Here is a 12,426-nt window from a genome sequence, read left to right on the forward strand (position 1 = left end):
CTTCACCTTTTTTTTTTTTTATGTCCTGGGGTGGACAGGTGCATGAAACTCCCACATCCCCCAAAGGGGCCTAATCTGATAAGTGATAGGACAACCAGGTGCCAGTAGGTACCTTGGGCAATTGAGAGATCTGCTTCTCGCCCACCCAGTGATTTCTCCTTCCTGTGATCTGTTTTGTTCTTGAACCACTTGGACTTTGATATCTTCTCTTTGTAGACGTCGGACTTGCCAGCTAGAGGAGGGAGATGTTGGAATTTTGCACCCAGTTTTCAGTCAGACTTGCCCGTCCTGGATGGCTTTTATGAACCGTTTGGGTACGTTTCTAATTTCGTGTCCTGATCCTTTCTCTTTTTCCCTGGTTTCAGCTTAGCTTCACGTGGGCAGATTCTGCTTTTCTTTCTGTATTGATAACAGTTTTTTTAAAATCTGGATTTCCATTTAAGGGGAACAAAACTCCCCAATAGGAACAAAATATAAATCTGGGATGCCGTTCCTTTAGTCCAGCTCCCATAGTTGGGGGAAATAAATAGCTCGCTGGCATATGAATGATTAAAAACTCAACAACCAGAATAAGGTAAAATAATAAACCAAACTTACCGATGGACACAAAGCACCTTGGTTTTTTTTGAGAAATGTCCTGGTGAATTTTGTTCAGATATATGTTGGCTTCTTCTCTATAAAGGGTGTCCATCAGTGCAACAGTGTGTCCTGGAAAGTGTCTCCCGCTTCCTGCTGCCTTCTATCATGCTGCAAGTAGTGAATCTCGTCACTACTTTGGCAAGTGACACCACTGTCAAAGTGTTTGAAAAGGTCAGGTAAGTGCTGAGGCTCAACTGCCCAGATAATAGGGAGCTGCTTACAGTTTGAGGAAGCTCCTTTACAAAGATGGGAATAATGTATGTTGGGGGGGCAGAAGCTGGAATTACCAGGTGGATATTTGCATACCAACATGTAACATCTTACCCTTTGTACCCTTTGCTGCAGTGGTCCCCAAGGCATGTCCTTTGTGCCGTATTCTCTGACCCCAGGCACCAGTGCCCGACCGGCTGTTGTTCGACAATTTATTCTGCTTGGACGGAGCTTCCACCAGTGGCGCTGCAGCACAGAACAAGGTGAGTAGCTGAAAAGTGATTCCTTTACTGCCTTCGGGGTTCAAGGAACTATGTTTCATAATGCAATCTTTCTAGCTGTCAAAGGATTCCAGCGTTTCGAGAGTACTGAGCTTAGCTCTCCAGATAAAGGTTGTGATGTTGCTCCCCGACAAAGATTCCTCTTCATGGAAATCATTGACAAAAAGGTAGGTGTTTGTGAGTGAAAACTGGGCAGTAATTTGGTGGTCTGAAGTCTGATCCAGCAATGCTGAAAAGGAGTTTTTCTTGTCCCGTTTTCCTTTCCAGTTGGTGTTGTACATTTACAATTGGTCCGTGGACCTGGGCAGTGCCCTGAACAACTCTCTCACTCGCCTACTACAGTGGCAGAATGCTCGAGCCCACGTAGTACACTGCCTGCTTAGCCAGAAGCTTGGGCTGTTCCATCATTACTGTTATATGGACACCCCTTGGCACGAGGACAGCAAGCAGGTATTTACATTCTTTGCTTCTGTTTTCATGATGTTCTGCTGCCTCTAAACTAATGCTACATCTCTCTTTGTCCAGGAGCAAAATCCCTTCCTAAACTCGACCCTGGAAATTGACGCCCTAATCCGGAGCCCCAGTGTTCCTCCAAGCAAGGAGCAAGGACGCCTCAGCAGTTCTGCACGCATCTTGCAGCCTTTGCACTTTCCCCCAGACATGGTGCCCTTTGACGAAGCTCTGCGAGATGTTTCGGTCATCCAGCCTATTGTTCATAACCCAGAACAGGGTGTTCATGACCCTGTAGCCCAGCATGGAGCTCAGTTCCTAGAGATCAAGAACACAGAGAGGAAAGGTAAGTGCAAAGTTAGGTCTAGAGGGGAGTGATAAGCAGGATCCCGCATTACTACTGTTCTGGGGCTATCCTGAGAATCCCTGTGTGAAAACTGACCAAGGAAAAATTCATCAAGGCAATACAAAATAAAGCTATAGAATGCTATAGAGCCAAGTGTAAGGCATCCAGAAAGTATCCATGGTATCAGTCACTCTGAGACATATTCTCTCCAATTGATTTATTTAGGAACAGATCTGGTATGTCTAAGGCAATTTCCCAAAATGAAAGTATTTTCACCCGTTACACAGAACCCACCTTCTCTCCTCCCACTTCTACACTTCATAAATCACGGGAACCAATTAACTGCAACTGGAATTTCTTAGTACGACATACAGAATAACCTTGAACTTTTCAACTTCTCCACCCCCCACCCCCCTTCCATTATGTGGCAGCTGAATTTCAAAGCTGACACCAGGTTAGTTCCCATTTTCGAAGATGCCAAATCTATAGTACAAATGTGTATGAATTCTTAAAAGTATAAGTTTTCAGTTGGGAATGCTCTCTGGCAAAGAAGAACCTGATAGTCCAAGAATCTCAGAGCCCTGCTCCCTTCAGCTCCTGCTCCTGTTCCCGTTCCACAGAGCTGGAGAAACAGATGAAGATTGAGAACCTTTTTGTGACATGGCAACAGCGTTCTGCTCAATCCAACATGCCCATCAGTGTGAGTTTGGGGCTGGGATATGGGGCTGGGATGTGATAAGCTACAAGAATGATGATGATAATCCCATAAAATGTTTTTCACTATAAGGAAAGACTGTAAATTAAACCAACGTAATCTTGAAAGGTAGTTCTCTGAGGATCACTTATATTACTGCTGTTCTCATGTTGGTATAAATTCATTTTTATTAATTGCCAGTGTTCATCATTTGTTTGGACATTACTAGCTGATAGACTATAAACTTGTTCACCCATAGAAATGCTCTCCTCTCCTGCCACTTATACTGTTTCTAGGTGTATTGTGTGGAGCTTATGATTCTTGTAGTTTTCTTGTAAATTGTGTGATCATTGTGGTTTTAAAAAGTGCCAGGGTTTTTATGCAAATAATACTGTACAAATGTAGAAATGGATGTATGTCAGCGTCTCTCTGTCCAAGAGTCACAATAGACTTTAGTTACGTTCCGCAACCTAGAAGCCAGCAAGAACAACTACGTTCAGAAGAACAAATGAATTGGCTTTCAACTGCTTTGAATATATTTTAAAAGCAAAAGATTTAGATGACATAAGAAAAGCCAGAATAATATCCCCAATTCGGGCTCCATTATTAAATCTTATAGTGCAAGAAATTAGTTTTTCATTAAATATTAACAGATTGTTACTTGTTGGGCTCTTAGCGTTCTCTGAGCTTGTTCCCATTTTGCAGAAGTTTAGTTACCTTGCTTAGTAATGCCATCAGCACATTAATATACATTAGCATATGGTGGCTGTTTTTATCCAGCTTATAGAACACCAAGAGCACAGCAATTCAACTGTGAAACTACATATATTCGCCACTAGTGCAAGGAAAATTAATTTTCATACATTGTCTCGGCTATGTCAGAGCAGATCTGATAATCACTGATAATTTTTCTTTCCAGCCCCTTTTTGCTAGATAAGTAAGTTTGAAGCAGCAGGTATATTTATTTCTTGTTTGGTTATCTGCATATATTTATTTAATACAGCAGACATTCATATAAGGTCAGTGGTACGCCATGCCTATTGTCCAGAGAAAAATGCTTAAGAGGTAGATTCCCTTGAAAGCTTCCCATTTGTTCTCCAGGAATGTTATATCAGTGGGGTATTAATACATGGAAATAGGCTTAAGCAATATGCAAAAGTTTTCTCCTGTGTGTATGTGTGCAGCTTGCAGACCTAGACACCCTGAAGCAGTCCTCACGCTTGGTCCATTACTGTGCTACACCCCTGCTCTTTGATCCAGGCTTCCGACAGCAGATTCAGGCAGACCAACAAACCAAGCTGGAAGGCAAGGTGAAACCAGGGGAGAGGGAAACACCTTTCGTAATCCCTTTCCTCCTCAAGGCTTATGAGGGTGGCTCGTAAGAGGATTTATTTTTCCTCAGATGGAACTAATGGAGGGAACAATTTGATAAGAGCCCAATAAACGAAATTAGAGTAAAACTTCTACCTAAAGAGTCGTTGGTGGAGGGTGATCCTTAAAATGCCATTGTCTATTTATTTGGAGAGCTACTTTTGCATAGGTATAAACAGATAATCTGCCATTTTATAGGTAGCCCTTGACCTGTGACCCTTTGTTTAGTGATCATTTGAAGTTACAGTGGCACTGAATGAAGGATCTTATCACTGTTGCTGAAATTGCGGCTATTGCACCCACCCCACAGTCATGCAGACATGCAGTGTTTGGCAGTCTGCACGTGCGTATGACCTCAGGGGCACTTCAACTCTCCTCACCTGCCAAAATCCCCCGATCTGGGCCCTTTTGGTCCCTACGGCCCCATTTGCCCTAATTGACCTTGCCAGCTTCTGCTGACCAAGAATGCCTGGCCCGGCCCTTCGCAAGACAGTTGCTGGCACACAAGGCTTTCTTCCCCAGATCATGCACGAGACTTTCCTCATGAGACTTGAGGAAGATGGCCTCACGTGGTCAGCAGTTTCCTCATGAAGGGCCAGGCTGGGCATGGCTCATTAGCAGCAAGAGCAAGAAGGTAACAAAGCTCAACTGGGGTGGCAGAGCGCCGGGCAGTGAAAGGCTTGGAGTTCAAGGAAGGGAGGGTGACTGCAGGTGGGACTTGACCGGAGGGGTTGCGGCTGTGGCTTCCCAGAGTGGCAACGAGCCCCTCTCAGTTGCGCTGCGCTGCTGGACCAGGTTGGGTTAGGGCTTTCTGCAGACCCAAAGCTCTGACGCTTCACTGCATATTCTTTTCCCACCTTCCCTGCTCTTGTACACACGCTGTGCCCTCTTTCCCTGACCTTCCTGAGCTTGTCCTATGCTTCCACAACCCCTCCCCCCACCCCAACTCCTGAAGAGCCCGTGTCAGGCTTCTCCCACCTCTTTGCGGCATCCCTGCACTCTTTACCTGGAACTCCCTCCACTTCTCACATAGCAACCTGCACATCTGGAGTTATGACAGCAACCAGGATTGCTGTTACTAAGCAATACGGTCACATGATGTTGCACGATCGGCCGCATTGCTTAGCAGTGGAAATTCTGGTCCCAATTATGGTCATAAGGACTAGAACGTGTGAACATAACGCATGAAGTTATACCTCAGATCTCCTGGTGCTTTCAACATGATTTCCGATGGTGGCCTCCCAACCACTGATGCCAATCTTCCTCCAGGATCCTTCCTTTGTCCCAAACCTTTTGAGACCTTTCAAATCATCATACTTCTCCTCCCTCCCCCCACCCTGCCCACTTATTCTTTCTAAGTTTCTCAGAAACAATTTCACAGACATCATCTATTTTGGGGGGGAATATCTAGACTTGGAGTCCCTTCCATAAATGTCCATTAAATCCCATTATTACTTTATATTCTTAACAAGTAAGGGCTGAATTTATATGGTCTGATTTCTCTTCTAATTATTAAAGCAGTTTTGGGGGCTCATTGCAAGACTGAAGACCATATATCACTGGGCTTAAGGTTATTACATTATATAAGTTCAACTTTTCTCTCAGAAAATATCATTGTTTGATCTATTTCCTCACATTCAGAAGCGCCATCGTTCCAATGACTCCACAGCATCTGGTAGGGACCGTAGCCACAGTTGTGACTCTGCAGAAGGGCTACCATGTAAATCCAAGGATGAGGCCTGGCTGCTGGAACTATGTCATGCCTTTCTCCAGCAATACATACAGTATCTGCAGAGCATGGGCTTCATCTTAGTACAGGTGCGCCCAGCCTCACCTGCTCGCAGGTTAGTATGATTTAGCAAGGACAGGGAATTTACAAGTGAAGTGGGAAGAGGGTGTTTTGTTTTGTTTTTAACTGTTCTGGGTTGTAGTAAGCATATGGCAGAGAGATGCTTTCTTTGGGAAAGAACTTCCTGCAAAATGTGACTGAAAAATTATCAGGTGGAAAAACTTGTTAAAAGTAGTCATGCAAAATTTTAAGTTTGTTTACGATATATTTAATTTTTAAAAAGAGAGAGGTTATCCTGGCAGGTCTTTGAACTTCTTTCTGTATTACTCTGGATTTCCAGCAGCACCAGTCGGATTAGAGCTCTGGCATCAATGGCCGGTGAGACACGGGGCTCCTTCTCATACTCCAGGCCAAAGGCGGATGGGAGTCCAAAGGTAAGAAAGCTAAATATGGGGTAGGTTGCTAGTGTCCGGGTTCCGGCAGTTACTTCAATTAAATCATGAGCCTTGAGCCACACTCCCAAAACTAAAGAGGATTTATTTGAAGGTAACATTCTACGTCTGGCACTAATCTGGGCGTAGCCAACTCTAAGATACGTAATTCACTGTCACCCTTGATCCTGCTTTTCCCCCCACCCCTCTGGGTGTATCAGGCTCTGTTGGCATTGTTGCTTCATCATAGATAGGTGCTTAGCTGAAGGGAGGTTGGGCCACCTAACGGAGAGATTGGACCTCATGTTTCCTAGCCAGTGATCCCTTTGGGAGCATATTTTTTAGGTCACCATCTTGGAGGCGTACTCCTGAAAAAAAAAATGTATTCATTTTCTAGACCATGAACCCTCCTGTCACAGCATACCATTTGCAAAGAGCTTTGCCTGGGGGCATTGTACTAATGGAATTGGCTTTCCAGGTGAGTGGAAATTGCCTTTTGCCATGACCAGACCATATGGCTTAACAAGTAAGAAGAACAACAGTCAAGGTTCCAAGGTCATTCTGAAGATGGATTGCAAATACAATGGGGAAACTTAAGGGTATAGCCAACTATTGTGAGATGGTATGCACTAGAATTGCTGCCGTTGTATGTGTATGTCTGTATTTGTAACCTTTCTAGGCTGAGGGCCATGTCTCAGTTTTTGTATTTTTTTGGATTGGCATGCTAAAAATATGGTTTGAATCCGAGACAAACTAATCTTAGTTTTATTTCATTTAAGTTTATGTTCAAATGTAATGAAAATCATATATATTGTTATGATGCCTTCAGTTATACATTCAGTCCTTTCCCCCTTAATATTGGATTAAAAACTATCTTTTGTAACAAGTTTTGGAATTCTCTGGGGCCATATGCAGCAATTGAGCTATAGAGGAAAAGAGTTGAGATAACCATCATAGATGGAAGCACTATCAGTGAATTAGCAGTTTTAAGGAATAATTTTTATTTTATTTTATTTAGTTTTAGATGCTTTTATGCCACTTCACTTTTTAAACCTTCTTTAAGGTTTAAAGGTCTAAGGGTTTATATGGCATATAGCTGCATCTCTTTTTTGTTGTTCTTTCATACAAATTCCCTTTGGAATTTGGACATATTTGAAAATACGATTTCTGTTTTTATAGATTTTATGCACACACTCTGTGTGTCTGCCTCACAGTTTCTAAGTAAATGTTGTAATACTACAAGAAGCAAATAGGATAAACTCCAAAGACAGTTTACAGAGTGGGATAGTTAATAAAGGTAACTGCAACGTATGGCTGCTATGGACAGATGAAAATTGATATTTCATCTTTTGCTCCTCTTAGGGATGCTATTTTTGCGTCAAACAGTATGCACTGGAATGCTCCCGAATCCCCATGGGCCAGACTGTCAACTCACAGGTAATATTGCCATGATTAGGATTTCCCTAACAGGTAAAACTTGGTGGATGTAGCAAATGTCATCAAAATATATGCACAGGAGACAGCTTGAACCTTGTTGTAGGCTGTCTGTTTTCTTTATTTTTGCATCTTAGGCATTCAGAATCCTGCTCATCAAGCGACCGCTCTCCTGTGATTGATTGATTGATTGATTGATTGATTATATGTTTTCAGCTGAGTGGCAAGTCTTGGTTGTCACGTAGATAACCTTCTCTGGGACTGTCTGCAACCTAGTCCTTCAGGCCTCCTAACAGTGCACACGTTGTTGATATAATTGAGGCCATCCACCTTGTGGCTGGTTGTCTTTTTCTTGTCTTTCCTTCCACCTTTTCCAGCATTATAGACTTCTCCAGAGAACCAAGTTATATAATGTGACCAAAATTGATTAGCTCAGATTTTTCTATGATCCATTTGTATGATTTTCTTGGCTATCTATTTTATTTTCAAGGGTCTTCTCCAACACAAAGTTAAAAAGCATCAATAGTCTTTCTATTGTGCTTCTCCAAAGCCCAACTTTCACATCCTTCAAGTGTCACAGGGAAAATCATTCCCTGCATAACATATAGATGGGTCACTGCATCTGAATATCATTTCCAAGGCCTTATTTTCTATTTGTTGATATTCGGTCGTAAAAAGCAGAAACTAACCAGTCAGAATCTTTATTGTCGGTTCTAAAACTATTTGCCCTACCTGCAATCATTAGTTTGTTCTTTTGTATTATATATTCAATATTGCTTCTATTTTTTTACTTTGCTCCTTGACTTTTATTACCAGAACTTTTCAGGTTATTTGCATTTTCAGCTACCAGGGTAATGTCATTTGCATAGCATAGGTTATTAATGTTTTTCACAGAAATTTTAAAACCATATTTATCTTCTTCCAATCCAGTCTGCCTCATTATATATTCTGCTTTTGGTTAAATAAATAAGGAATGAGTTTGCAGCCTTTTCTCCTTTGACTAGCTGAAGCCAATTTTTTGTGTTTCACCCTTCTTCATTCAGTCTTTGGGTTCCCAACCTGTGTATAGGTTGTCATAAGAGGACAGTGGGAAGTTCCAGAATTCCCATTTTCCTAAGCATATCCTGCAGCTTGATATGGTCAACATATGCATTTCTATATTCCATGAGGCACATGCTGATTTCTTTCTTATATTCTCAGTTTACTCAGTTATCAGCAGGTATATTTGTTGTTCATTAATATTTTCTAAAGGCATCTTGAACCTCTGGTCTTTCTCTTCTCATATATGGTTTTAATTTACATTGGATGATCATATTTTGTTAGCCTATGAAATTTAGCATATTGTGTGATAGTTTTCCCATTCTGCTTTTTTTCTTTACTATTGTGCATATTGACTTCTACTTTGTGTTCAGTGTGTCATTTTCTACATTTGTTGAAATGGTCTTTTTAAAACACTTAGTGATTCTTTTTTCTGTTGCTTGCCATATTTCTGTAGATTTTCCTTCAATTCCTACAGTTGTCTGACTTAGCTATGACTGGAGTGTTGATCTGAGTTCATCTTCTTAATAGAGATTCTTATAAAACAAGAATATATTCCTAGGTTATTTAGCTGTACAGTGGAGGAAGTGTGGAAAATATGTTCTTTGATTCTTTTTGAATAATTGTTATCTGTCCATTGGTATCCTTTAGTAGACAAGTACAAGGTTAGAACCTCCTCCTAATTTTGGAGATCTTTAGGAGGACTATCTTTGTTCTGCGTCTGTTTCCATTTTTCAGTGTTTTTATAGATGTCATTGTATTGCTCCTTGTATCTTCTGACAGATCTCTGAAATTCTTAAAATTCCTTCTTGAGATTCTCTTTCTTGGTTTCAGTTTGTCTTCCATTTGTTCTGAAATCTAGTTTGCTTTCTTCTGTTTCTTGGTTTTTGGCAGTCTCTTTTCACATTCATCCTAAACAAATTACTTGATTTAATTCCACAGTTCCTCTGGTTGCCTGCCAAAGGACTTCAAAGTGATTCCCTGTGTTCTCATTGAAAATGGTGGGCAGATGCTCAAGTTCATATTATGGAAACTGGTGGGTTACTTCTTCCACTTCAGCTTGTAAATGAGCCATTTGTGATTTCAGTTCTTAGCCATACCTTGATTGATGTTCCCGAGGTCTTCCACCTATTTGTATTATAGTACAGTGAATTGATTTTGGTACTAATCATCTGCTAATAATGTATATAGGCATTGCTTTGTTTTACCAATGAATAAGTCATTCTCCTGCTTCAATTCTGTTCCTTAGGCTATACATTTTCCAAATACATTTTCATCCTCCTTGCAACCAAAAGCCGCACATCTTGCTTTTCATGTTTTGTTGATTTTTGTTGAACTTGACCATAAAATCCTTTTATCCTGTATCAGGGGCTAGGGCATAAATGTGGCTAAGTGTCATGTAAAAGAGTTGTCTGCAAAGTCTCACTGATATCATTTGATAATTGACTGTATTGTGTCCATTAACTCTTGTTGCTATAACCTTTCTGACAATGAAATCTGTGCTACTCTTTCCTTGTTTTTATGTATTGAGTAGCAAACAGTATGATTGTTTGAAAGAGTCAAATTCCAATCCATTTCTATTCACTGATGTCTAAGATATTCGTGTGTAATCAATTCATTTTATTTTTCACTGTTCATGCTTCTTATCTTCCATGTTCCTACTGTAATTTTTTTTTTCAGCTTTAGATTTCCTGTATGGCAATATGGACAGATAGACATCTGGAAGGCTTCAGTATAGCCACATCACAAACATTAGTAGTAGTTTTTCAGTTATGTAATTGTTTAATTATTGATCCTCTGCTCCATGTTAAGCACCATCCAACCTGAGAGGTCTGTCATCCAGCACAATATCATTAATCCTTTTAGGTTATCCATCCACACGGTTTTATGATAAAATAGAATAGAATTCTTTATTGGCCAAGTGTGATTAGACACACAAGGAATTTGTCTTGGTGCCAATGCTCTCAGTATAATGCAAAATGGTTTGTCTTCTCCCTCGCAGTATGAAATTATGCCTTTGCCTTTGTCACTAAAATGCATAAAACCTACCTCCAGCAATTTCCACTGCTGTTATATATTAGTTGCTTTAGCTAGGTAACTGAGATGATTTACAGGTTTTGACCCAGCTGGAATATATATACTCCTGGCATTCTTTGCTGTTCCCTCCCAGGAATACCCCCTCCACAATGAAAAAACGTAGCAGAGCTTGAGGGAACATCATCCCATATCTCACTATTTTTTCAATTCCTGTTCCCTACAATCTGTCAGGCCTGGAATTCTATGCTATTGGAATGCCTGGCCTCTCCACGCCATTAAGCATGCAGCATACTTGATTTGTTGCTGCAGACTTTCTCTAATTTTTATAAATGCAGGGTTTTTTTTCTTCTATGTTACCCTGTGTTATAATTTGTTCGGTAGACCTTAGCTTTGATTTCCAGAATGGAGGGTATCTCAGTTGCATCTTGGTTCCTCTATTATGCTGTGTCTTTTGCTGGAAAAAAAAAATCGTGATTGTCAGAGTGCAGAGTTACAGACCACCTGTCATACTATTAATCCTCCCATCCTTCCTTTCACCCATCTCCTCCCTCTTATGACTGTATGACTGTAACCTTGTTGCTTATATCCTTACAATCTATGTTGATTGTTTCCTAGTATGATTGGATTGCTTATTGTACTCTATGACTATTATTAAGTTTTGTACCTTATGATTCTTTGACAAATGTATCTTTTCTTTTTATGTATACTGAGAGCATTGGCACCAAGACAAATTCCTTGTGTGTCTAATCACACTTGGCCAATAACGAATTCTATTCTATTCTATACATTATCTCATTAGGTGTAGACGTGGACTGAGTTTTACAGGATGCAATTCCTTCTTTGGGTTGGTTCTTTGTTTGGTCATATCTACACCTGGTTGTAGATATGGGGTCTCTTACTGCACTGGGGAAGTTGGTCTGCCAGAATAGTGTGAGCACAGAATATATGACATTCCTTCCTTCAGATCCAGGAAATAATTAAACCTTTATATTGTGTGTCCACTGCATGGAGCATCAAAATGTGAAAATATATTTTTGCAAGTTCCTTTTTATTGATGGGTGGACCTTGGATTCTCCGGTTCTTGTTGGATTCTAATTTCATAAGTCTCAACCACCATAGCTAATGACTGAGGAATTGGATCAATAATATCAAGAGGGACTTTCCTGTTCCCAAGTCTAAGTTTCAATCTTTGAATCTGCTCATTAATTGCCAGTCAGAAACTGACATTCTTTAATTTGAAACTAAATGTAACCAATTTCTGTGATATTGAAGAAACCAAATAAATATAAAACTATATAATCTAGTAAATATTTTTACCAGATCCGTGTTATGATGTTTTTTTCTTAGTTTCAGTAGTAAATTTGGGATAGGGGAGAAGGAAGAAGAAGAATGGCACTCATGGAACATTAAGATTAATTATAGGTGTGAACAGTTACTTAAAGGCACACATCTTCTGAGCATTTAGGAGGTGTTGCCTTCTACCTGCCCAATTTCAAAATCATTCTTCCAATCAAAAATTCAAAGCCTGGTCCTCTTTATAAAAGAAACTAAACTATAATTGTTTTAAGTTGGGAAGTTTTAAGTAGTGAACGGTAATTTTAAAAGATGTAATGATGACACCACTTGTGTTTTGTGAAATGCAAATGCCCACTTGCATTTGCTTTTGGGGAAGCTGCAGTTATTAGTTGAATCTGTTCACAACCTTC

General features: G+C 40.4%; 1 protein-coding gene across 5 annotated transcripts in view; it reads left to right on the plus strand.

The window, feature by feature from the left end:
* The window catches only part of SZT2 (SZT2 subunit of KICSTOR complex), a 74,691-nt gene that overhangs the window by 54,025 nt on the left and 8,240 nt on the right, over window positions 1-12,426 (plus strand). For 3 of the 5 annotated variants that reach the window (XM_087929749.1, XM_087929751.1, XM_087929750.1), the window contains 12 exons: window positions 217-314; window positions 683-815; window positions 985-1,112; window positions 1,188-1,297; window positions 1,398-1,580; window positions 1,656-1,926; window positions 2,547-2,626; window positions 3,805-3,930; window positions 5,633-5,835; window positions 6,121-6,214; window positions 6,609-6,689; window positions 7,574-7,648. In XM_087929749.1, the coding sequence (XP_087785875.1) occupies window positions 217-314; window positions 683-815; window positions 985-1,112; window positions 1,188-1,297; window positions 1,398-1,580; window positions 1,656-1,926; window positions 2,547-2,626; window positions 3,805-3,930; window positions 5,633-5,835; window positions 6,121-6,214; window positions 6,609-6,689; window positions 7,574-7,648 (1,582 nt within the window). Of the gene's footprint in view, window positions 1-216; window positions 315-682; window positions 816-984; window positions 1,113-1,187; window positions 1,298-1,397; window positions 1,581-1,655; window positions 1,927-2,520; window positions 2,627-3,804; window positions 3,931-5,632; window positions 5,836-6,120; window positions 6,215-6,608; window positions 6,690-7,573; window positions 7,649-12,426 lie in introns of those variants that run through there. The other 2 variants (XR_015742847.1, XR_015742848.1) reach the window with 2 other exon arrangements.

This window comes from Pseudonaja textilis, chromosome 3, assembly GCF_049901715.1.
Source record: "Pseudonaja textilis isolate UNSWEBS1 chromosome 3, rPseTex1.2, whole genome shotgun sequence".
NCBI lineage: Eukaryota > Metazoa > Chordata > Lepidosauria > Squamata > Elapidae > Pseudonaja > Pseudonaja textilis.